Below are 21,965 nucleotides of genomic sequence, written 5' to 3' on the forward strand. Positions count from 1 at the left end.
TCTCTCTCTCTCTCTCTCCGACCCCCCCCCCCCTCATCCGATCTCACACCCCTCCATCATCACTCCCTCCCTCTCCTCTATTCGCTCCTTTCGTCACTCTCTTCACCTCTTCTATCCCCATAGAGTCAAAGACATATAAGGTCCCTTGAGCAACGCGCCTCTATCGCTTTCGGTTCCCCCTGTCTCTCAACTTTATCACACCCCCATTCGAGCATCGTTCGTTCATTATCAGAACACCCGGCAAGAGTACAAGAACAACACTCCCCCACCACCACCCCTCTTCTTCAGATCAACAACAACAACAACAACAACAACAATCACACGTGAACCACAACGTCAACATCCGCCGGCATGTCTCTCTTCAAGCGCACGTTTAGGTCGCAAGACCCCAACGTCCGCGTGGACAAGTCGTCGAGGCTGAAGAAGTCGAGCTCGATCCGGGACAACCAGAAGGTGTCGAAGATGCAGCGCTCCGTGACCGATGACCAGCCCGCCCCCATGGCCCCGCCCGTCGCCGCCGCCGCACCCCGCGGTGGCCCCGCGCCGATGCCGGCCAAGGCCTCCGGCGGTGGAAAGTCTGCCGTCGCCCCCTCGCCCATCGTCACCCTGACGGTCGGCCGTGAGGGTCGCTTGTTCGCCGCCCACGAGGACGTCCTCTTCCAGTCGCCCTTTTTCGAGGCCGCCTGTCGAGGTCAGTTCTTCGAGGCCCAGAGCAAGCGGATCGCTCTCCCCGACGAAGAACCCGAGGTCTTCTCCGCCATCCTCGAGTACCTCTACAAGGGTGACTACTACCCCCGCCTGATGCACAACAGGCACCGCAACTCTTGGGAGCTCGAGGATGCCGTCAGAGGATCCCCCCAAACCTCCCCCAACCCCGATAACCACCACAGCCACCACCACAGAGGTGGCCGCGCAGCCCCCCCTGCCCCGGGCGCCTACCCGCCCACGCCCAACTCGGCCCACACCACGACAAGCAACACCACCGCCGGCTCCGGCGCCCCCGGCAGTGACGCGACCATCTACATCGCGGCCTGCGGGCAGCACATCCTCCGCGACACCGTCATCTACTGTGCCGCGGAGCGGTACGGGCTCGAGGAGCTCAAGCGCTTGGCCCTGCGCAAGCAGGGTCTGCAGTCCGGCGTCGACGTCGGAACCATCCTGCGCTCCGCCCAGTACGCCTACGCCCACACCCCCGACTCGGACTCGCGTCTGCGCGCTCACTACCTCGCCTTGATCATCAGGTGTCGCAAGACATTCAAGAGGAGCGGTACCATGCAGACTGAGATGGAGCGCGGCGGCAGCAAGCTCTTCTTCGACCTGTTCGTGGCCATGTGCAACCACCTCGACGACGTGATCGACCACACCAACGCACGCACCCCCAAGACCGTCTGATGAGGTGAACATGAGAAAACAACAAGACTCTTGTTCGGTTCGTGCTGGACTGCGTCCGGTTCGACGACCGTGAGAGGATGCGTTCGTCTCTCTCACACATGTGCTATCCAAAAGCGAGCATGGTATACTTGCCAACGGCGTTCACACGGTGTTTTTGTCATGTGCGCATCTCGCTTCGGATTTGCATTTACACGGAATGGAGGTTGTTCTGAGAATTGCGATATCAAGGAGGCTTGATTCCTTTCCGCGGCATGTCACTTTCTCCTCTCGTCTCTCCCACACAAGATTGGAAAAACACCATTTGGGAGTTCTTTTTTTCTCTTCTCAAAAAGGAAAAAAAAATTCCACTTCTCATCGAGGTTGGCCGAAACCTTTCTGGTGGACTGCGGAGAGCGCGAGGACTAATACCCCCCGTACACGAAACGAACCCACTCCTCCCGCTCTTCTTACCTTCTTCCCTTCCCGCATCTCTGGACATGATCCATGCAGAAACAGCGGCCCTGGCAACTATTTTTTTCTCTTTGCACTGGCGTTTACCTCCAAGGGTCCCCTAGTACGCTCCGCGTTCACTCGCTGGTGGTGGAAACGGGACATCCAAGAGCTCATCAGAGAGAGGAGAGGAAACGATCAGAAGAGAACTTGCTACGCCTTTTCTTTACACAAAACAACAACCACAAAAAAAACCACCACCCCCCACACCAAGTTTGTCCTTTTTCAACTGCTTTTGCTTACTTGGGTCACGGCAACTGGGGAAGGCGGAAACTCAACTCTCATAAAACTTCTTGACTACTCCATTTGGGATGGAATCAATGCAGAAAAAAAAGAAGTGGCGTTTCGGCATCTTAGAAACACCCGGCACAACAGATGTACGGGTCCAAAGAAACCATACAGAACTGTGTTTTGTGTTCTTTTTTTGTTGTCTTCATTTGCTCTTCCCGATTAGGAATTTTTACGGATGTTTTGGAGGACGCATGTTTGCCGCCTTCGACTACTCCAGGGCAGGCCGAGGAGGTTTAGAAAGAATTCGCGAAAGGAACCACAGGCTTGGCGCGCGCAATACAACCTCTTCAGTCATTCCCGAAATCTGAAAAAAATTGAAGAAAAAAAACAAGAAATGAAAGAGAAAGAGAAAAAGTCATGTCAAACAAAGCCTTGACTCACCTCACATGCATTCTTTTTTTTGCTTTCATCGGATCTCCTTTGTCACTTTTTGGAATCTTGAATCGGAGGAGGAGGAGGAGCGGTCTGCATTGGTTACCCGCTTTTGCAATACAGCTGGCGGTCTTGTTTTACTTTCTTCCTGTATGTAACGTATGAAGATGATGATCTTGATGATTCGTCGGGCTGTCCCGAGTGGATGGCTTCGACCGGCTTGAGCCCTCGTCAGGGCGAGGTAATGAGAAATTTCGGCCACCTCACTTGCTTGTTCCCCCTTTTCCCCGCCATGTCATGCAAACAATGCGACGTTCCCCCAGTGACTCACTGCTTCAGAGGATGTTGTTGAGAAGTGGTCTTGACCGCCAAGTGCTTGGTGGGTCGAGTGCTCTAAGAGACTGACTCACCATTGACTTGAGCTGTTCGAGCTCTGGTGTTGGGGGTCTTTGAGAACCCCCTTTCTCGTAACAGGAACACGCGGGGTATGCTACCAACAATATGATGATTAAGTTGGGTGGTTCCACCCTCGGTCTTGCCCGCGCTTGTTTCCACGTTCCCTACCCTTTTTGCGTCAAGTCGACTTATCTTGCGGAAGGATATTTCAAAGTACAGACGTCCACGGCTACATGCTTTAGCATTTTCGATCCTCAGAGAGAAAACAGGTTTTGTTAACTTCAATGAGGCAACTTTATAAGAGACAAGCGCCCCCTAGCAAAACCATGCCACACCCCCTGAGCTGGGCTCAAGTCGAAGCAGCCAGTTCTCTATCACCCGCTTTTGTGTTGAAGCTCCAGGATAGGCACGCTCGGTAAGGTCAATTCACGGATCATGTGTCCTCACTGCTTTACGTAGGCTGCTATACTAGCATGAGTGGATGGAATGAGCAACCAACGAGCACAAAGGTGGTTCTATGGCGGCGGTCAAGATCCCAAGGAATTTGCTACGATCAACGCCATGTTCCATAAGTCTCGAGCAGTGTGAAAAGAATTTTCAATGTGCGAAGGACTTTGGGAAGCCACTTGAAGTTGCAATGCACTCTTTGGAGTTCTGCTCAGAGCACCAACGCCCAGCGCCACTAGCCATCAGAACTCCCATCCAGTTGTTGACGGAATACTCTTTGTACCGTTTGCAAAGAACGTAAAGGCATTACATATGGCTTGGACGAGACGGAAATTGGCTTCTCCCAGCCTCTGGTAGTTCGCTGTTGTCGATCATAACTGGACGACTCCTTGATGAGGTGCTGAAGACCAACAGCAATGTCACCTATGACAATCTCAATCCCTATTCACAATCAGAAGTGACTTTTGAAACCCAACGTCATGGAAAACCAAGCATTCAAACTTAGAAACTGCACGGTGTAATTCACCCAAGTCAGCTTACCATCATGTCTTCGGTCGGGCTTCAATTATCGCGTGGTCCTGCATTGGCGTTACCGTATCGCACCGATGTCAACAATTTCTCTGAAAAGAACCACATAGCTGTATTTACGGCATTAATCAATGCTCGTAGGTAAGATTTCATGGGACATTGTCGCCTTTCAGATATGCCAGCCGAGATAGACAACGGCTGCAACGAATACCTCAGATCTGCGCGTAGGTGACAGGCCGCCAAGAGACTGAGGGCCGAGGAGAGAAGACAACGACAGACACAGTAATAGGCATGGGAAAGGTTTACCAAGGATTGTCTCAAAGACCGCCTATTTGTCGTGTGTTATGCCGATTACTTTGCCTGTTTCCTATAGCTATTCTACTCCATCGTTATGCTTCTCTCATTATCGTTGCTGTTATTGTTGCCGCTGCTTCTGTTATCGTTATTACTTCAATTGTTGTTGTCAGTTCTGTTATCGTCGTTGCTTCAATTATTTTTATTACTTCTATCATTGTTATCGTCGTCGTCGTCGTCGTCGTCGTCGTCGTCGTTGTTGTTGTCGTCGTTGTTGTCGTCATCGTCGTCGTTGTCGCTACTGTCGTCTCGGACAGGAGTGATTAAGTACACAAGAAATATAGCCTCGTAGACACAGGGGAAGTAGGCGATCTCCTGTCTAATAATCACTCTACTTAAGTTCAGAACCACAGCTAGTAGAGCGCTACTTGCTACGGTAGGTTGTCAAGTTCTAAAACGAAGCCGCGGAAAGTGCCTCACTTAACGGCTGCGCACAATGTATCCACCAAAAACACCAGGAACTACCAGTTTTGGATCAACGAAGTCTTTGAACCTATTTGAACAAGTACATGTTCTGTCCGCGGTTTCGAAATCGCTTACGGATAACAGCAGGACGGTCATAGCGACGTCGAATATAATCCGACTTTCTGCCAGCTATCTTGATCATGGTGATGACGAGTTGTGGCTGGAACTGCGAACGCAACGGGCCAATGTTGTAGATAACTCTTTTCATTGAGAAGGTCTCAATAGCGGCCTTGCCACGTCAACAGCAACAGTGCGTTACGCGAACCCAGCTCAATGGCAAGTAAACCTAATATCTTGTTCCGCTGTGACGTGGGCGTAGTCAAGGCAACCGAGTTTCGACCATAGCCCATAGCCAAGCGTCCGTAGCATCTCAAAAGCAATGATGCAGGGAACGGGATTCTTGCTTTTGTCAGACATAGCAGCTCCAGTGAAACATCATGAGGCCACAACAGACCGCAATTGCAAGTCGAACGAGACTTGACCCTTGAGACGCCACTTGCTTCCCTTGGGTCCGTCATCTCTAAAGAGAATACCGGCGATGCTGACAAGGAAACAAATGGCTCGCTGCTGCGGTGGCACTCGCTAACGACGCGACGTGCGACGTTCGCGACCTGGTGCAACGAGCTGTAATCAAAACAACCCACGAGATGCTACAGTCAAGGCGCTCATCTCGTCTAAGCTGGGCTGAACGAGAACTCAAGTCGCGGCATATGCACCCAGGCCACAAGACCCGCATTGACGTCTTCTAGAGCGTTTCTACGTTGCGAGCCACAGACGGTATGGGGCCTCGGACACGACCAGCTTCGTTCTTTTACGTTGACCGACTTGACCGAGCGACGTTTGTTTCCGTTAGATTCGAACCCACCTGTCACGGCCGCAACGCTCACAGGTGCACGTCTCCCGTGAGGGCTCGGCCCATGCACATCACATTGGTGTTGAGAAATATTAGTGAGACATCTGTAGGTGCAGGGTAGGATGCACGTACGAGGCCCGCACGACAGGAAGGCGAGCCAGCGTATCATCGGGCAGCAGTACGATGCCGCTGAGAGACAAGTGCTTCGCGGGCAGACAGGTCAAGACCACCCCCAGGGAGATCATCATAGTTCCCGTCTTGGGGAGAGACACGAACCCCTCACAGACCAGGGCACAGCAGGAATGTTGAGAACATGATATATAGGCGCCGACGCCGCTGGTGCACTCCATGTTTCTGGCTCGGGCCTGATTCTTCGATAATCCGTTGTTAGCTCATCGCCATCATCGTCGGCCGCGATCGTGCGAGACGAGACTATCGACCGCTAGTGACCATCCACGACCGATCTTTTCTGCTCGAGCACGGAATCAAGTCGACGGCGACGTATCGTACCGAACTCCGAGATTTGATCAACATCGTTCAAGGTCGAATCGAAGCCGTTCACGGCAGAAGCTCGGGGCAATCAGTTGTTTCTGAGGGTTGCGCTCTGAGGGGTAAGTTTGCACATCTCGTCGTCGGGTTCCATTCATAGTTCATCCAGCTCGTCTCACGTCTATGAGGCCTTCGGGAATTGCAGACACCGGACGCTAGCTTACATCGAATTTTGCATTTCCCCCTTGGGTTTCCCTGTGGCGTTTCGTTACTGCCTTCTAGAGCCAGTTGAATGGATGCACATGCCGACATCAGCGCGAACAACGTTCAGATGGACGCGTCTTGAACATGGGTCCCCGTCGACTGGTTCCAGGGGCATCGTACCGCCGTATTGCAATCTTTTTCCCCCGGCGGCAGCATCGGACGGGTTGACGGCCGGCTCTTGGTTTTATTCGTACTTTATTATTCTTTAACTTCTCTCCTCGTTCTTTTTTTCCTTCGGCTTCTTCCCGCCCCTGTTCCCACCGACAGGGTCGTCTTTTTGGGTATCCGCACCGGGCCGAAAAAGAGGGCAAAAAGCTGGAGACAAGATTGGTCAATTGGTTGCCCGGGTCCAGGGGTAATAATTGAGCTCAGAGCGCGCCCAGCCTGGTGCCCCGGAGACGCGAAGTGTGGTGGGATGTTGTTACTTTAAGGGACATTCACATGTGGACGCAGTAGGAGAGAGTTCAGTGGCGGTTTCAAGCTGACATATCTGACAAGCAGGAAGAAGCTAACTCGTCCAGAGACAGAAGCAACAGGAGCAATTGACAATTGAGAGGCGCCGGCGTCTTGTCATACCCATCAGGCTGGCTGTTGTCCTCCGTCATAGTCGGCGATCTTCGCAGCCAGCAAATCTCAGTGGAAGAGGCCAGGACGCCCAAAATTTCAGCGACAGGGCCCCTTGCTTTGCATCCCACTCTTTTGGTCCCGTGCGCCTGGGTTGAGATTTGCACCGGGAGAGGCTGGTGAGTGAAGTGAAGTCGTCTTTCGTCGCTTTTTCCACAGACCCCCTTTCCCCGAGGCATCCATTCCATGTCTCTCTCTCTCTCTCTCTCAGTCTGTCTCTCTCTTGTTACCCCTTGCTCTGGTACCCTCGTTCCCCTTGCTCGAGTCCTGCCTTCCACCCACTTAGCCGTGTCCCAATCGTCCATCCATCGCCTTTCTCAGAGACACATCCATGTCCAACGGGCGCGCTCTGGTCTCTTCTCCCACATCCTTGGGTGCATTTCGTCCTCTCTTTGACCACACAGACACCATGATTCGTCACTTCGTCTCTTCTCTTCTGTCTGATATGCGGTCGGCATTGCGTTGCAGAGGGCCGCACCACACAACAGACAGTTATGCATTCACCATTCATCCCCTTCTTCCTCCATCCTTTCCACTCTTACGTATCCGTCCGTCCCTTCTCTTTACCTTTTCGCACCTGAACCGGGGCAACGAGAGAGGGGTCCCATCGGTCATTAATAGCGTACCAACCTATGCTCTGGAGCTAATAATACGGCGCGCCGCCTGACCAGTGAGCAGTGACCATCCAGAAAAGGCAGATTCTGAGAGATGAGAGCAATCAATATTTGCCCAATTCTCTCTCCTTCTCGCCGGTTTTCTCTGCCATTATCAATCCGACTTGCGACGCCACCAGTTTAGACCGCAGTCAATGCGACCCTGGACCGTTGGGCTGCATTCCTCTCTGACTTGCTCCCATCCCACCAGCAGCAGCTTTCTTCCTCTTGGTTTCCGGCCGACCGTAGACTAAATCCTCCCCCTTCCCCGATCCAGTCAAACGCAGCCAGACCTGCAGCAAACCTCTGGCTGTCACTGCCTACAGTCACATCGCATCATCACCCCGAACGACCAACCAACTGCGCAAGTTGCCTGCGCCCACACACCCTCTTCTCTCTCTCTCATCTGATCGAGCGCAAGGCAAGGTTATCTCTGCCAGGGGTTTAAGGGAACTGCGGGAAAGAAAGAAAGAAATTCCCAGAGCAGGGCAGAAAAACGAAAGAAAAGGCGAGCACGGCCCCCTCTTATTATCTCCTCTCTTGGTCGATCAACGCGAACAATCGAGACAAGACGAGACACTCGACCGGCGACAGAGACACTATCCCGAACGCCCTCCGCCTCATCCCCATCCCCCATCTCCATCCTGCCTGAAAGCTGCAGCCACGCGCATTACTCTCCCTCGCGTCAGACCAGAACAGACCAGACCGAAGAGGAACGAAGCCAAGACGAGGACGACCACCGGCACTGTACGATCTGCGGTCGCAGTACCTCGCAGATACCCACGTCATCGCCGCGTACCTGCGCCAGTTCCTGTTCCTGTTGCTCTCTCTCCTGCGCCCTGTGTGCGCCAGCGATACGAACCCTTTTCTTGGTCCCGTCCTATCTCGCCTCGCCCTGAGCTGCGCGCCGTGCTAAACACCGATCCGGCCCATTGCCGCCGCCAAATCCAGGAGATTCTGGAGAGACTACGACAGAGACTACAGAAAACTACCTCTGCTCTAGAAAACCACCAGCCGCCTCTGGCGCGCGCGCTGTGTAAGACAGCCCGCCTGGGTCCCAACTGTCTGTCGCACAGCAAAGGGGGCCACGGCCACCCAAGCTAGCTCTGTCTTGTGGCTCTCTTTCTTCCTCGCCTTGGGTTGCGTTCCCATTGTTTCCTGCTGGAGCCCTGGGTCCGTCACCCCGACCAGTGACCACCCCCTCCACGTTCCTTTCCTCTTCCAGGTTGACTTGTGCGTACGGTGTATCTCGTCTGTACCTTTTCCTGTACACGCTCTGTGCGGTACCTGACCTGACTGCATCCTGCTGCTGCCATTGTTGCACCGCAGCCGCAGTAGCAGCGCAGCAAGCGGCAGCAAGCAGCAGGTCCCGTACCATCTCCTGAGCCCAGCCCGGCCCCGTGCTGCCCGCCGTCCGTTCTGCAGTCGCGTGGTCTGTCGATTCTCTAAATCCCCTTCTCCTTTCTCTCCCTTTGTTGTCGCCATGGACTCTTCCGACCCAAACTCAATCCCCCCTATCCCTCAACGCTACCGAAACCTCCAAACCCCTGAGCCTCGCCAACAACGCCGCCGCTCCTTACCTCCTCCGTCGCGCCGCGATACCGATGCCGTCCCCAGCTCGCCCGAGGTCATATCTTCTCTGATCACCAGTCTCTCCGTCATCTCAAAGCCCGCCGACCAACACTTTGAGCGCAGTGCCCCGAGCCTGTCAGTCCCGGTCTCACCCCGCAACGGCAGCTTCGGAGTCGACTACGGCGCCTTTACTCAACCATCACTTGCGGAACTTCGCGCCAAAGACGTCCCCATCGACGAGGTCGCCGCGTCTGCCCCCGTCATCCGTACCGCCAAGCCGCCTTCTGGGCTCTCGCCTTTGACCGCGCCCAAATCACCATCCCGCGACGCTTCTGGTGGTGGCCTCAGATCACTTCTGCGAAGCTCTTCGCGGCCCTCCTCAAAAGGCTCGCTCGGGTCGCGGGACGATGCTCAGAGCATCGGCAATCTCTCAATAGAACGCGGCTCTGCGCCAACACCAGAGCTCAGAAGACAACGATCCTACGACAGCTGGGGCAAGAAGCAGGGAAGGAGTCACAGGGGGCTGATGTATATGAGCTCCAAGGAACGACTTCGAGAAAAGGAAGAGAAGAAACGCGCGAGTATCGGTGAAAGAAGCTCGAGCAGCTTCACTGGAACGTCACTAAGACCCGATCCGTTCCTGGCCGAGACACCAATCAGCGAAGAACCCGCCTTTAACATGGAATCCCCCACGCGAGAGAATTCCAACCACCCGGACATGACGAGCCCCAACCGTGGGGAAGCCGCCAGCCCGCGTCCGATTCCAGCCCGAGATTCGTCCCTCTTCAAGACTGGATCGAACGCCAAGAGGTCGTCCACGAGATCCTCACGGTCAAAGCGAGAAAGCGAAAACGGCACGAGCGATGTTATATATGAAGGACACGAGAAAACGCCTGCGCGGGATGCTCCACGGCGGAAACACCTGTCTCGCCATGCTTCCGAAAACGACCTGGCTAGGATATCGGCCGACGCATCCGGCAAGCTAGCGAGCCGCCCATTGTTCGAGACCAGGCACACTGAGGACTTCCGAGTGTCGGGTCCGTTATTTGAGGAGGAAGATGTTGAGGACAGCGCTCCTTTCCCCGCCGTTGCTCAAGGTCGTCGTCGAGATGATCAGAGCGCCGACCGGAACATTCGGAAATCACTACGAGACAGTTCAGACGTTGGCGAGACCCTCAAGATGAAGCGCAGCAGTTCAAGGCTCAAGCGGCTCTCCACCGGGCCTTTGAGTCCAAAGGGAGAAGAGCCGCAGACGAGTGCACGCAATTCGGCTGCGTCTCCTGACAACCGCAACAGTATGCCCGCCGGCTACGAGCGTCCACGCAGCGCCGATTCCATCGACGACGCCGTCGAATCCTATCTGTGCTCTCCCAGACTATCACAGAAGATCAAGCATCCTCAGACTGGACGTGTAATTTCCTTCTCGGAAGTGGGAGACGCCGACGGGTCTGCCGTATTCTGCTGCGTGGGCATGGGGTTAACGAGATACATCACGGCATTCTATGACGAATTGGCGTTGACACTCAAGCTGCGCCTCATCACACCTGACAGACCTGGTGTTGGAGACAGCGAAGCATACGCTGATGGAACCGCGACGCCGCTCAGCTGGCCCGACGACGTCTACGCCATCTGCCAGGCTCTCAAGATCACCAAGTTCTCGATCCTCGCACACTCCGCCGGTGCCATCTACGCCCTGGCAACGGCTCTTCGCATGCCTCAGCACATTCGCGGCAGGATACATCTGCTTGCTCCCTGGATCCCGCCATCCCAAATGAACGTCTTCGGCACATCGCAGGCCCTTCCCCCGACGAACGCCATCCCGACATCCCAACGTATCCTCCGAGCACTACCGACGCCATTCCTCAAAGCCGCCAACAGCTCCTTCATGTCCGCCACGAGCAGCTCCATCACGAGTTCGCTACCCAAGACGCCCAGACGTAGCAAGCGCAAATCGACGGCGACAACAGGTCGGGGCACCCCAGCCATGTCGGACGGGGGAAAGCGGGACACGACACCCCACCTCGACAAGGAGAATCTCGGCCTCTTCAACTTCAAGGACCGCAACAGCACCGGCGATGACTTGCTTGGCACCGGACCCGCTCCGATTGCCACAGAGAACATGGATAGGATAAGGCCCACAGGCACCGCATCGGCACAGGGCCATTACGACCCTGAGACGCAGATCCTGGCTGCCGCCGCGGACGCATTGATGGACAAGGAACGTCAAACAATCTACGACAACAGACTGACGCATGCCATTTGGGAACTTGCAACGACGGGCGCCAACCCTGCCGTCGACCTGTTGGTCTGCTTGGAGCGCAGGCACACCATCGGTTTCCGATACGTCGACATCACGCGCCCTGTCGTCATTCACCACGGTAGCCGCGATACCCGCGTGCCCGTCGACAACGTCAAGTGGCTGGGCAAGACGATGCGACGCTGCGAGGTACGCGTGCTCGAGGGAGAAGGCCACGGCCTCATGGCGAGCGCCGGTGTCATGGGCGCTGTGCTCATGGAGATTAGCAAGGAGTGGGATGATTGGCTCCGCGCCACCAACGGCAAGAAGGACGATCGCGGTCGAAGAACCAGCGCGCGGTAGAACAAGTCCTGTTCTAAAGTGCTCGTTGCTTTCCAGGCCGGCAGCGAGGCGCTTCTGGCCAAAAAAGTTCAGATCTGGCATGTTTGGAATGCTTGTCTTCGTCCGTCCATGATTTGACTGATACCTTGATTTACATAACAGCCCACAGAAAATGGGCATTTACATAATATTCGAGAGGGGTCATGTACGATTGGCATGGTTATTCTTGTACAGCACCGGCGTCGAGCGCGTCTTGGAGTTCTCTGGCAGATGGCGTCCTGGGTACGAGCTTTGAAGGGACGAAGCCATGGGACAGACGGGTGATTCATGTCGGACATGACCTTTGCACAAGACTTTCGTGTAGTATATAGTAGTACAGTATCGGGCCCCCGCCAGCAAGGCGAGGGTAGGCCGAATAATGTGTTAATACGATCTCCTTTGTGGATTCGAGTCGACGGTTTCAAATGTCTCGTATGAAGGTGCTGAACCGGCGTTCACGCCATCGCCCATCTCTCTCGTCATCGGCAGACTCTACCACCTGACCGATCTGAAGAAATTCTTTTGTATTGACTTGATTCTCGACTTATAGATGTATGATGTCTCTTTTAAACCATCATCAGCAGCATCCTCTCCATCGGTCACCCGACTGTTGCGACAACGCCTACCTCGGCAATCAATCCATCGCCATGTCGACGCTACAGTGAAATTACTCGGTCTCTACCTGACCTCAAGCGGATTCAGGGGAAGCTCCGCTACCACTGCCGATACTCAAAGCATTTCGTGAACCACGACGAGGACTCGACCAAGTTGACTGTAGTCTTGATAATTGCAATACCGATCATCCAGCGGTGTAAGACTTGCTAGTTGTAGGTATATGCGTCTCTCGCTGCCGTCGTTGCTGTCGCCGTTGCAAGAAACCAGATGATGATGCTGAAGAGCTGGGGAGAACTGGAAGGCGGAACCGAGAATTTGAAATCGAATTAGCGTGGTAGATTGACCGGGATAGTTTAATGTTCACTTTCGCATTACTACCCTAAGTATGTGAAGACTTGAGAGCACTGCGGCCTACCAACCACCCCTTCCTTGGCCTACTCGTTTTACACTTCTGTCTCCTTAGTCATATCCATGGTGGCGGTCTCCTTTTCCTCATCAGTAAAGTCTCTTTCTCTCTATCCCTCATTATCATCATAGGAGACAATTGAATCAGCTTATATCGTGCACTGCAGCAGCAGGAGGTGCGCGTTGTTGAGCCTCGAAGTTATACCGCAGCCTCCCCAAGACAAAACTACAAGTTCACCCTGTCTGCGGCCACAAGATACTAGACGGGTACGTTGACCTATTTCCCCAGCCAGTCAAGGAAAGCAATACGAATCCCCCATTCGTTTGTAATGTCGACGTAGGCCCTCTGAACGCCACAAAGTCAGACGCGCGCCCTGGAAGACAGGACGTACCGCCTTGTTGCGTTGTCTCCTTTCCCAACGATGATATGTCAGTCACCCCCAGCGATAATGTACCAGTGATCCTCATTGTAATAATACGCCAGTCGTCCTGCTGGTAAGGAGGCCGATGATGGCGAGGGCTGACGACGACATGAGAAGGTGCCGATGGCGAGGGCCGATGATGGCGACAGAGATGATGGTGGCAAAGGCTGACGAGGCTTGCGTTGGCGAGGGGGCTGAACTTGGTGATGTCGCGGCCGTTGGCGAGAGAGGTTCTCAATGGAGAGAAAGGGGCGTGTCAGATGCTGAGTGGATATGATCTTGGTTGCGTCTAGTATCGGTTGAATATGGTAATTCTCTTTCGTGTTGGATTTTGACATGGCCATTGCCGGTTACATTGTGGGCGAGGTGGTGGATGATTGCTTCGTGCAGGGAAAAGAGGTTGTCGTTGGAGTACTTGGCTGGGTTGGCTTGGTTACACCCTGTATGGAACACCTTGAGATCAGCTTTTGGTTTTCTTCACACATTGTGCAACTTACTGTCTCTCAAGGCAAGTCTTCGACGGCCCAGACGTTGCCAGGTCCATGGAAGTAGCGGCTGCGAGAAGAGCCGTACGGCAGCTAGACGTGTAATATATACGTGAATCGCTTCCACCCCAATGGTGAGGAGGCTGCCTTTGGTGAGAGAGGCTGCCGGTCGGCGAAGAGGCTGGCTGTGGGAAGAGGGGCTGCTGATAGCAAGCAGGCTGCCAATGGGCAATGATTTGCCAGTCACCCCCCGATAGCGAGAGATAGCTGCCGTTAGCGAGGAGGCTGGTGGTGGAGAGAGCGGCTGATGATGGCGAGGAGGCTGCCGGTGGCGAGAGATGTCGATGATAGTGAGGGACTAATAATAGCGAAAGAGATAGAGGTTGCTGATAGCGAGAGAGAAGGATGACAACAGGAGAGAAGGATGTCGACAGCAGAAAAGGGTGTGGAGAGAGATGGATGGCGAAGAAGATGGATAGCGAAGACGATGGATGATGTTGAAGAAGATGGATGTCGACAGAGATCAGTGGCGGTGGGAGAGTTGATTGTCGACAGGACCTGTCGATGCCAGAGGGCCTGCCGCTGGCGATAGGGCTGACGGCGAAAGAGAAAGAGGCTGGTCACCCCACTGGCGACGTACTCCGCGTATTCGCACCACTTCCATGACTGGAAACATTCGCAAGCCACGTATCTAGATCCTGCCGTTGCCGCTGCGAGAGCGTGCTGGTGAAGAAGGCCGTCGTTGGTAAAACCTTGGCGGGTAAATCAGTTGAATTCGTCGCACAGAATGGAGGATAACATACCAGTAGATGGCCTGCCGTTCGGCGAGGAGGCTGCCGTTGGCGAGAGAGGCTGCCGATAGCAAGGTGAAAGTCCATGCTAAACAACCTTGAACTACAGATAAAGACCTGAGACCATCCAATAGCTAATGATCGCTATGACTCGGGGACAATAGATCTATCTACTATTACAGACGAGGACTACTTCGTTCTAACCGCTAGGAAAGCGTTTCTAAAACTCAAGTACCTTAGAGTAAGCTAAGTGATATTACACTTAGCCTTCTAAGCTATAGATTTATTTATATTTCCAACGTTTAGTTTAACGTTATGAATAATATCTACCCTATATCTAAGGATAGAATTAATAATATCAGCGAAGGTGTTTAGGCAATCTGTGGTAGCTTTCATTCTATAGCAGTATCAGAAGTTAGCAAAATGTGTAGCGATTAGGTGATAAGAACGGATGAACATGCCTTGGGGGCTGATAACGAGAGGGCCTGCTGTTAGAGAGAGAGGCTGGCGTTTGGAAGAGAGGATGCCGTTGGAAAGACCGTGTTAGCATGTGATACCATAGCTTCAAACTCAGCAACCAAGGCAGGTGACAACTCACAACTTGTTTACAATGCAAATTCAATGGTCCGAAATGTGATGGTTCATGTTAAGTGGTCCTGGAGGTTCCCGAGCATGATGTGGTTCAAAGGATGTAGTGAACGGCACTGATCTTCTTATCCATTTGACATCCACGACCACACCTTTTAGTGCTGCTGATCAACAGGGAATCTCATCTAATCAGGCCTGCTCAAAAAAATCCAGTTAATAAATCGAGTAGTCAATCACAGCCAGAACCTGTTTGACGCTTAAAGGTGAGTTGTGGACGTCAAATGGATGAGGGTCATATTTGACAAATGCAAGTTGACTGGGCTGCCGGCTGGCAGCCGGCATTACCTTGCATGCATAAGTGGGTCATTTGGTTCGTTTGGACCCCGCACAGGCCGGGAATCCGCCCCGAACACGGAAAACATCTGCGCCATCTGCAAGGATCTTTGTCCTACATTTATATGCGCTATTTTAACTCACATCTCGTATCAATAGGCACAGTGGCGGAGTGGTTAACGCGGTAGACTCGAAATCTACTTCCTTCGGGAGCGTCTGTTCGAATCAGGCCTGTGTCGAAATGTCTTTTGCATTTTTGGTGGTATTTTGAAGTCGGCGCACCATGTTTGGTGTTATTGGTGGTGAGTGCAAATTTGAGTGTGGCACAACGCTACAGCGGAGTAAAGGCGTGAAATTTCTTGCCATGTTTGGTCTGTGCCTTGGCAACAGTCGTAAACGTTCATGTGTTTATTATTCAATCTCACCGAGCTCACCGACAAAGATCTGCGTCGTGATATGAGGCCACCAACATGGCCTCTCGAGGGATAAGCTGTAAGAGTAGTTTGCAATTGTTTATAAGACCTTCGAGCATTCAAACCAATTCAGATTCACCAGAGTCAACGTTGTCTCTTGATATGATGTGCGGAATGAGGGGCGTGGGTCAATTCCAGGTGCCGATTTGCCTCTTGTGCGGGGAGTGAAATAGGCGCACCGCGCCCATTTGTACTTCAGGAGAACTCCAGCAAAACGCCAGGTGCGTCGTCAGCACCGAATCAATGAGAGCCGAAAGCCTCTGTGGCTTCAAACAACACAGAAACTTGTTTGTTGTTTTACCAAATCCTGGACCGCCGCAGAAACCAGCCTATTTGTTCTGTGTCGAACATGTTGCAACAATCACCGACCAGCAATCCGTAGTTCTTTCAAAGAGAGGCGAATCATTCAGGACCCAACCTGAACAAACCCCATGCCACTATGCAGTACATTTTCTTCCTTTGGAGGTGCCGCTGTGAGTCCAGGCCCGGACAGCTGCGGCGCTAAGCCCTTGTAAGACGCAACGCAACGGTCGGCGATCCAAGCCCACGGAACTACGTCATGGCATCCAACATACGTCTCGACTCTTAATTACTTGCACCTCCCAGGCTTTCTTAGTCCAGCCCTACCGCAAATGCCACGAGGTTTCACCCGTTTACAACTTATCGCATCCCGTAAACTTGGGAAGGATCGTCGACTTCATCTTGGCCTCGACCCGTCGCAAGAGTACTTTGGCGATAGCAGTTCACTTACACGAAGCCTGTCGCCCACATCTGAACCAGCAAGATCTTCGAAATGGATATACTACTCTCACTACCCATCGTATCTTACTTCCTGGCACCGGCGATGACTTCCTGGACCACCTCACTTAACCTGCTCTTCTTTTACATGACCTGGACTACCCTCGTCCTCTCACATGGTCCTCTCAAGATCGAGCTCCTAGGCACTCTGGCCCTGCGCGTCTTTCTTTGGCTCTTCCCCTCTCTCCTTTTCCTCCTCTTCGACACTCTTCTCCCGTCTTTGTCAGAGTCTATCAAGACGGCAGGCGCCGCAGCGCTCCCACCCACCAACGGTCCTTTTCTGCTCAAGACGCTGCTCCTCGCGCTCGTCAACCTCGTTTTCGCCGCAGGCCTCGAGGGGGGAGTCAGCCTGGCTTGGGCCTCCTACTTCCACGAACCTCTCTTCCGGGCCTCGACAGCTCTACCTCTTCCGTTCCAGCTCGTAAAACACATCGCTCTCCTCATCGCCGCCCGCGAAGTTCTCACCTTTTACATCCACACGCGCATCCTTCACAGCCGCGGCCGCCGCTTCACGAGCACTCGCATCGGCAAACTTCACACGTCTTATGCCCACTCTCGCGCCGCACCGCCCTTCTCTCTCATGGCATACGCTGACCACCCCATCCCCTTCCTACTTCACCGCATCGTCCCAATTTTCGTCCCGGCGTTGGCTCTTCGTCCGCATCTCCTCACGTACTTCCTCTTCGTCGGGTTCTGTACAGCAGAAGAGACCCTCGCCATGTCTGGGTACAGCATTGTCCCAGGTATCATAATGGGTGGCATCACGCGGCGGACTGCGATCCACTACGCCGGTAAGGGTGAAGGCAACTACGGTGCCTGGGGCGTTATGGACTGGGCTCATGGCACGAACAGTGGGCAGGATGTCATTGATGACATGAAAGCCGAAGCAGAGAAGCACCGCCTCAAGGAACGTGGAGAGAATGCAGCAAATCACGGTGCCAATTTTCTGCAGGATGGTATCCAAGAGCTGAAGAAGGGTCGCGGCCGCAAGGGAAAGAAGAAGGCTACTGAGTAAAAGGTCGGCGGGTTGCGATTGCTTTCGAACGTGAGGCCTTTGGGTATGATGGTTGAGATTGTTTGTGATTTCTTCACGTTGAATGAGTTGCTCTTGTATGTCCCGAGAATACCCCAAATAGCAGCCAATGAGTCTAAAGCATATGTACCAACGAAGCTCCGTACTGCGCGCCGATGCCTTGATCTCCGTTTACCAGATGCGCCCAAAGGCCCTTCCTTGAAACCCCTAGTCAGATTCATTCAAACGTGTCTATGCCCAGTTGTTCTTTCTCTTGAACCAACGGAGCGTCTCTAGGGCAGCCGTCACACGCATGCCCAGTCTTGCGTCAAAGACATATGCCTCCCAATTGACGACCTTGTCAAGCCATTCCTGGCACTCGTCCATCTTCTTCTTACGGTACTCCTTGACGAGCTTGGCCTGTGCCTCTGCATCCGCCGGCTCGTCGGCGGCTGGCTTCCTGGACTCTGGCTTGCAGCACTCGAACCAGGCAATAGCGGACATCTCATAGTGAGCCATGGGCATGGTGTACTCGTCTCTTGTTGTTCCCTTGAAAAGGGCTCTGTGATTTTGTCAGTTGACTATCTCATTAATAAGGGAAATGGTCGACTTACCTGTCGGCCGCGAGAACCTCGCTCAGAACCTCCCGTCCGTCATCGAACTGTCTCAGTGTCCTGTAAATCGCCGCCAGACACACAGACCGGATCGCAGCCTCATCGGGTGTCTTTTGCATCTTCTCAATACCCTCAGCCGGCGCGGTGCAACGCTCCCAGGCCAAGCTCTTGATGGACTTGTGGAGCTCCTCATCATTCATTCTCTTCGTGCCGTTCCACAGGTTGACCATCTCTTGCGCGGGACTGACACCGATGGCATCGGCTAGGTCAATCTTGAGCTCCTTCGATCGGTCCTCCCACTTCTGGATCTTCCTCGTGATGAAGATGTCGAACGGCAGTTGACGAGCCATGAACTTCTTCCGCCCGGCAACTGTGGGCGCCTTGCGGAACAGCTCCTCAACCTTCTTCTTTCTTCTGCGAACCTCGTCCTCATCCTTCTTCTCGTGAACGGCGTTGCGGTATAGCTCCAGCTCTGCACAGCCAGCCATATAATAGTACAGGGTGTGACTCCAGTCGTTGAGCTCCAGACAGCGCAAAAAGGTCTTTTGCATGAGTTCCCAGTCTTGGTGAGACATGGCGGCCAACGCCAGCTCAAAACTGTTCAGAGCCGTGACCTGGCGCATTTTGCTCTCTTGGCCCGTCGTAAGCAGCTGAATGGCATCTGCAAGACGACGCTGCTGCGCAACGACTCTCGATTCCTCGACGCGCCACAGCCGCGAGTCCGGGTACCGCTGACGCATCGAGGCAAGCAGTGCGGCGCACTTCTTGGCAGGATATCCAACCAGCTCGGCCTCGGCATCGAAGTCAATCTCGGCGGGAACAATGTCGGCCTGGCCCATGAGGCCGTTGTAGTAACCCAGCAGAATGAGTCCAGCCACGGCGCCGTTGAGGTTGTCGAACTTGGTGCTCTTCCACAGCATCCTCACACCACGCTCGCGGTCGCCCCTGAAGCCAACTACGTACAAAAGACGGGAGAAAGCCGGAGGAACCATGCTGAGCATGAAAAGAAGCATGCCGAAGCACATGTTGGCGCCGCTGTGGATGAAGACGTCTACGGGGTTGGTGAACACGTTCGAGTCCGAATCCGAGTCGTCCGCCATCTTTGACGACACCTGCAAAGGCGCCAGCTTCGCATCGTCCTGTGGTGTCGAGGTGCCGGAGTTGTCCAGGCTAAGGTTCGCCATGTCCTGTGCCGGAGCCTGCAATCCGTTCGTCTTCTTCTCTGAAGGCGTCTCCGCGCCAGATTTGGGAACCTCACTGGCATCCACAAACTCGATCTCGCTATCTTCCTTCTGGTCCAGGTCCGCGAACTCGTCGTCGTCAAAGCTGCCGGGCATCTTGTCGTCACTCATTCGCGGCCGCAGCGGCGGCGGATCCGCCTTGCCGCCCTTATCCAATGCCTTTGCTTCCTGCACCATGATGCCGTCAAGTGTGACGAACGCCTTGCGGAGCTTATAGAATCCCTTGAGAGCCTCAGTCAAGCTCTCATGCAGGACAGCAACTACGGCGGCCATGAGCTGGGACTCGGCGTGAATGAGCAGAAACTCGGTGCCCGGGGGGTAAATCCTGCTGCTTCCGTCTGCAGCCCCCTCACGTTCGGCCTTTTTGTAATCTGCCCATGCCTTGGCCTCCGTATCGGCCAGTCTTTTCGAGGCCTCATTCATGACATCCTTCTCAAAGCCGAGGACTGACCGCAGAAACGTGGTCATGGACAAACCCAGCTGGTGAAAGGCCGAGTCACCCTTCCTCAGACGCTCTTCGGCACCGTCAATGTCGTCGTTCATGATGAGAGCGGCGGCAACCATTGCCTCCTCGATGTCGGCCATCTCCCGCGCAGACAGGTTGACCTGTGAGGCCGCCGGGCTCGCATTGCTGCTCACCTTGCCCGCGGTGGAGCGGAACCACGAGCCGAGTCTACTCATCTTGCCGGCGGGCGGTGAAGCTGAAGTAGTTGTGTGTGAGTGTTGAGTTGCACACTCGAAAAGTCTGCGAGAGATGAAAATTTGTGAAGTGTAATATCACAAGCAAAAAATTGACGCAGCCGCTGTTTGTTTCCACCTGGTGCAATCGGACCCTCGGAGTCGCGAGGCGTATTGGAAACCGGAAACGCTCCGGCGAAGACGCTGACAGACGAACAGAAGAGCCGTGGATCCCAGGCGATGGAGCGCTGGCGCTGAAACACACGGGTCGATTGCCCGATTCTGGGTGCTACTGATCGGGGAAAATGACGTCTGTCCCAGTTGGGTTGGCGCTGTAAGGGACCACCGCTCCGGGTTGAGGCGGCGTTTGTGGTGGGATTAAATATGGGACGCGGAAGCGAGAAATGGCTCTTTGGGGAGATCGATGTCTTGGTGGACAAAGATGATGTCGACGACTAGAGCAGCTGAGACGGCGAGTTGAGAGCCGGAAACAGCATCGAAGGACGGAGGCCCTCGTGTCGATATGCTCACGGCGTGGTGACGTCCGAATCAGGGCCGACGTCGAACCTCGGGATCATGAGCGCCTGCGTGTGAGTGAGGTCGAGACGCAGCTGTTGTTGGTGGGAGAAGAGGTTAGAAGGGAGCAGTGGGAGTGAGCGGTTGAGTAAGATGATAAGTGAACAGAGTAAGACAGGACAAGGAGTGGTAGGGTAAGGTAAAGTAGCGTAGACAAGGTGAGGCAGAGTAAGCCTCGACGAATGACGAATGAGCTCGAGTTGAACAACCAAGGGGTGCAGTGCACGTACTTACGGTTCGAGTCGTGAGAAGCGGCGGCGCGCTAGAGTGGCCAGTCTACTCGCAACGGCTTTCGTCGGTCTGTAAGGCAGACTGCCTGTATGGCTGTAGGTAGGTAGGTATGTAGATAGGTTGATGTAGAGGTAAGTAGGTAGGGGCGGTAGGCGGATGGTAGAAGACGTTTGTACACTTCACCGCACAGAAGCGTTGAAGCGAATACACGTATTCGGGCTCCTTCAGGGCATAAAGTACGCAGCAGCAAAGTCAAGGAAGTCTAGTTGTGGCGCGGGGCACTAGGGACCTGGGAACTTCAAGCGGGGGAGACGGGTCGAGTCGAAGGCCTCGAATGGGTGGCTAGAAGCTGGAGCTAAGGGCTGTTCGTTTATGCGCCGGCGAGTCCACCAGTCGAGGGTGGATGGATGGGATGGGATGAGATGGGGGACTCTGCAGGTAAAGAACACGGGTGATGACAATGTGTGTCGGAGCTGGAGGCCTTGTTGACATAGAGGCAGAGTTGCAGGTTCTCTTCACAGCAAAACTGTTGACGTAGTGCATGTAATAAGATGTGCGAGTACAGAATGAGCGAGGGACTTTGGACCTTTGTAAGCCGCAGAGGTGCCGTGTGCCTCCAATGTGTTGAACACCGTCTTTGACATTCTTGGGGGCTCTTTCGGATCATCTCAAGAACGGCCAGGGATCGCTGGAGAGCTGTGCCTACCTTACCTACCTTACTATGGAGCATGTATCCGTACTACCGCATAGTACGAAGAGTGCAGCAATAGCGTCGTATTCCAGGCTGTTGGCTTGTGGCTGAGAGATCCGTTCCCGCTTCCGCATTCGCATGAGGTGTCATTCCAGCCAAATTCACTTGATCCCGTCCAGCGCTGGTGCAGCGGACGGTGGGGTGTG

General features: G+C 54.0%; 5 protein-coding genes across 5 annotated transcripts; 3 read left to right on the plus strand and 2 right to left on the minus strand.

Moving 5' to 3' along the window:
• Positions 1-351: 351 nt before the first annotated feature.
• Positions 352-1,392, plus strand: CGGC5_v016542 (uncharacterized protein; the record flags this gene model as incomplete). The annotated part of the gene is made up of 1 exon (XM_032037113.1): positions 352-1,392. One exon carries the CDS (start codon positions 352-354, stop codon positions 1,390-1,392), a length of 1,041 nt encoding a protein of 346 aa, XP_031883885.1.
• A 7,708-nt stretch (positions 1,393-9,100) lies between these two features.
• Positions 9,101-11,788, plus strand: CGGC5_v016543 (uncharacterized protein; the record flags this gene model as incomplete). The annotated part of the gene is made up of 1 exon (XM_032037114.1): positions 9,101-11,788. The coding sequence occupies one exon, from the start codon at positions 9,101-9,103 to the stop codon at positions 11,786-11,788; it is 2,688 nt and encodes an 895-aa protein (XP_031883883.1).
• A 1,893-nt stretch (positions 11,789-13,681) lies between these two features.
• On the minus strand, positions 13,682-14,611 carry CGGC5_v016544 (uncharacterized protein; the record flags this gene model as incomplete). Its single annotated transcript, XM_066153538.1, has 4 exons — positions 13,682-13,688; positions 13,746-13,803; positions 14,374-14,485; positions 14,537-14,611. 4 exons carry the CDS (start codon positions 14,609-14,611, stop codon positions 13,682-13,684), a joined length of 252 nt encoding a protein of 83 aa, XP_066006884.1.
• Positions 14,612-16,711: 2,100 nt separating this feature from the next.
• Positions 16,712-17,731, plus strand: CGGC5_v016545 (uncharacterized protein; the record flags this gene model as incomplete). Its single annotated transcript, XM_032037115.1, has 1 exon — positions 16,712-17,731. The coding sequence occupies one exon, from the start codon at positions 16,712-16,714 to the stop codon at positions 17,729-17,731; it is 1,020 nt and encodes a 339-aa protein (XP_031883950.1).
• Positions 17,732-17,980: 249 nt separating this feature from the next.
• On the minus strand, positions 17,981-20,264 carry IML2 (Inclusion body clearance protein IML2; the record flags this gene model as incomplete). The annotated part of the gene is made up of 2 exons (XM_032037116.1): positions 17,981-18,290; positions 18,343-20,264. The coding sequence occupies 2 exons, from the start codon at positions 20,262-20,264 to the stop codon at positions 17,981-17,983; spliced, it is 2,232 nt and encodes a 743-aa protein (XP_031883880.1).
• Between the last annotated feature and the right edge of the window lie 1,701 nt (positions 20,265-21,965).

Source organism: Colletotrichum fructicola (assembly GCF_000319635.2).
Source record: "Colletotrichum fructicola Nara gc5 chromosome Unknown KSG_Nara_v1_contig11, whole genome shotgun sequence".
NCBI lineage: Eukaryota > Fungi > Ascomycota > Sordariomycetes > Glomerellales > Glomerellaceae > Colletotrichum > Colletotrichum fructicola.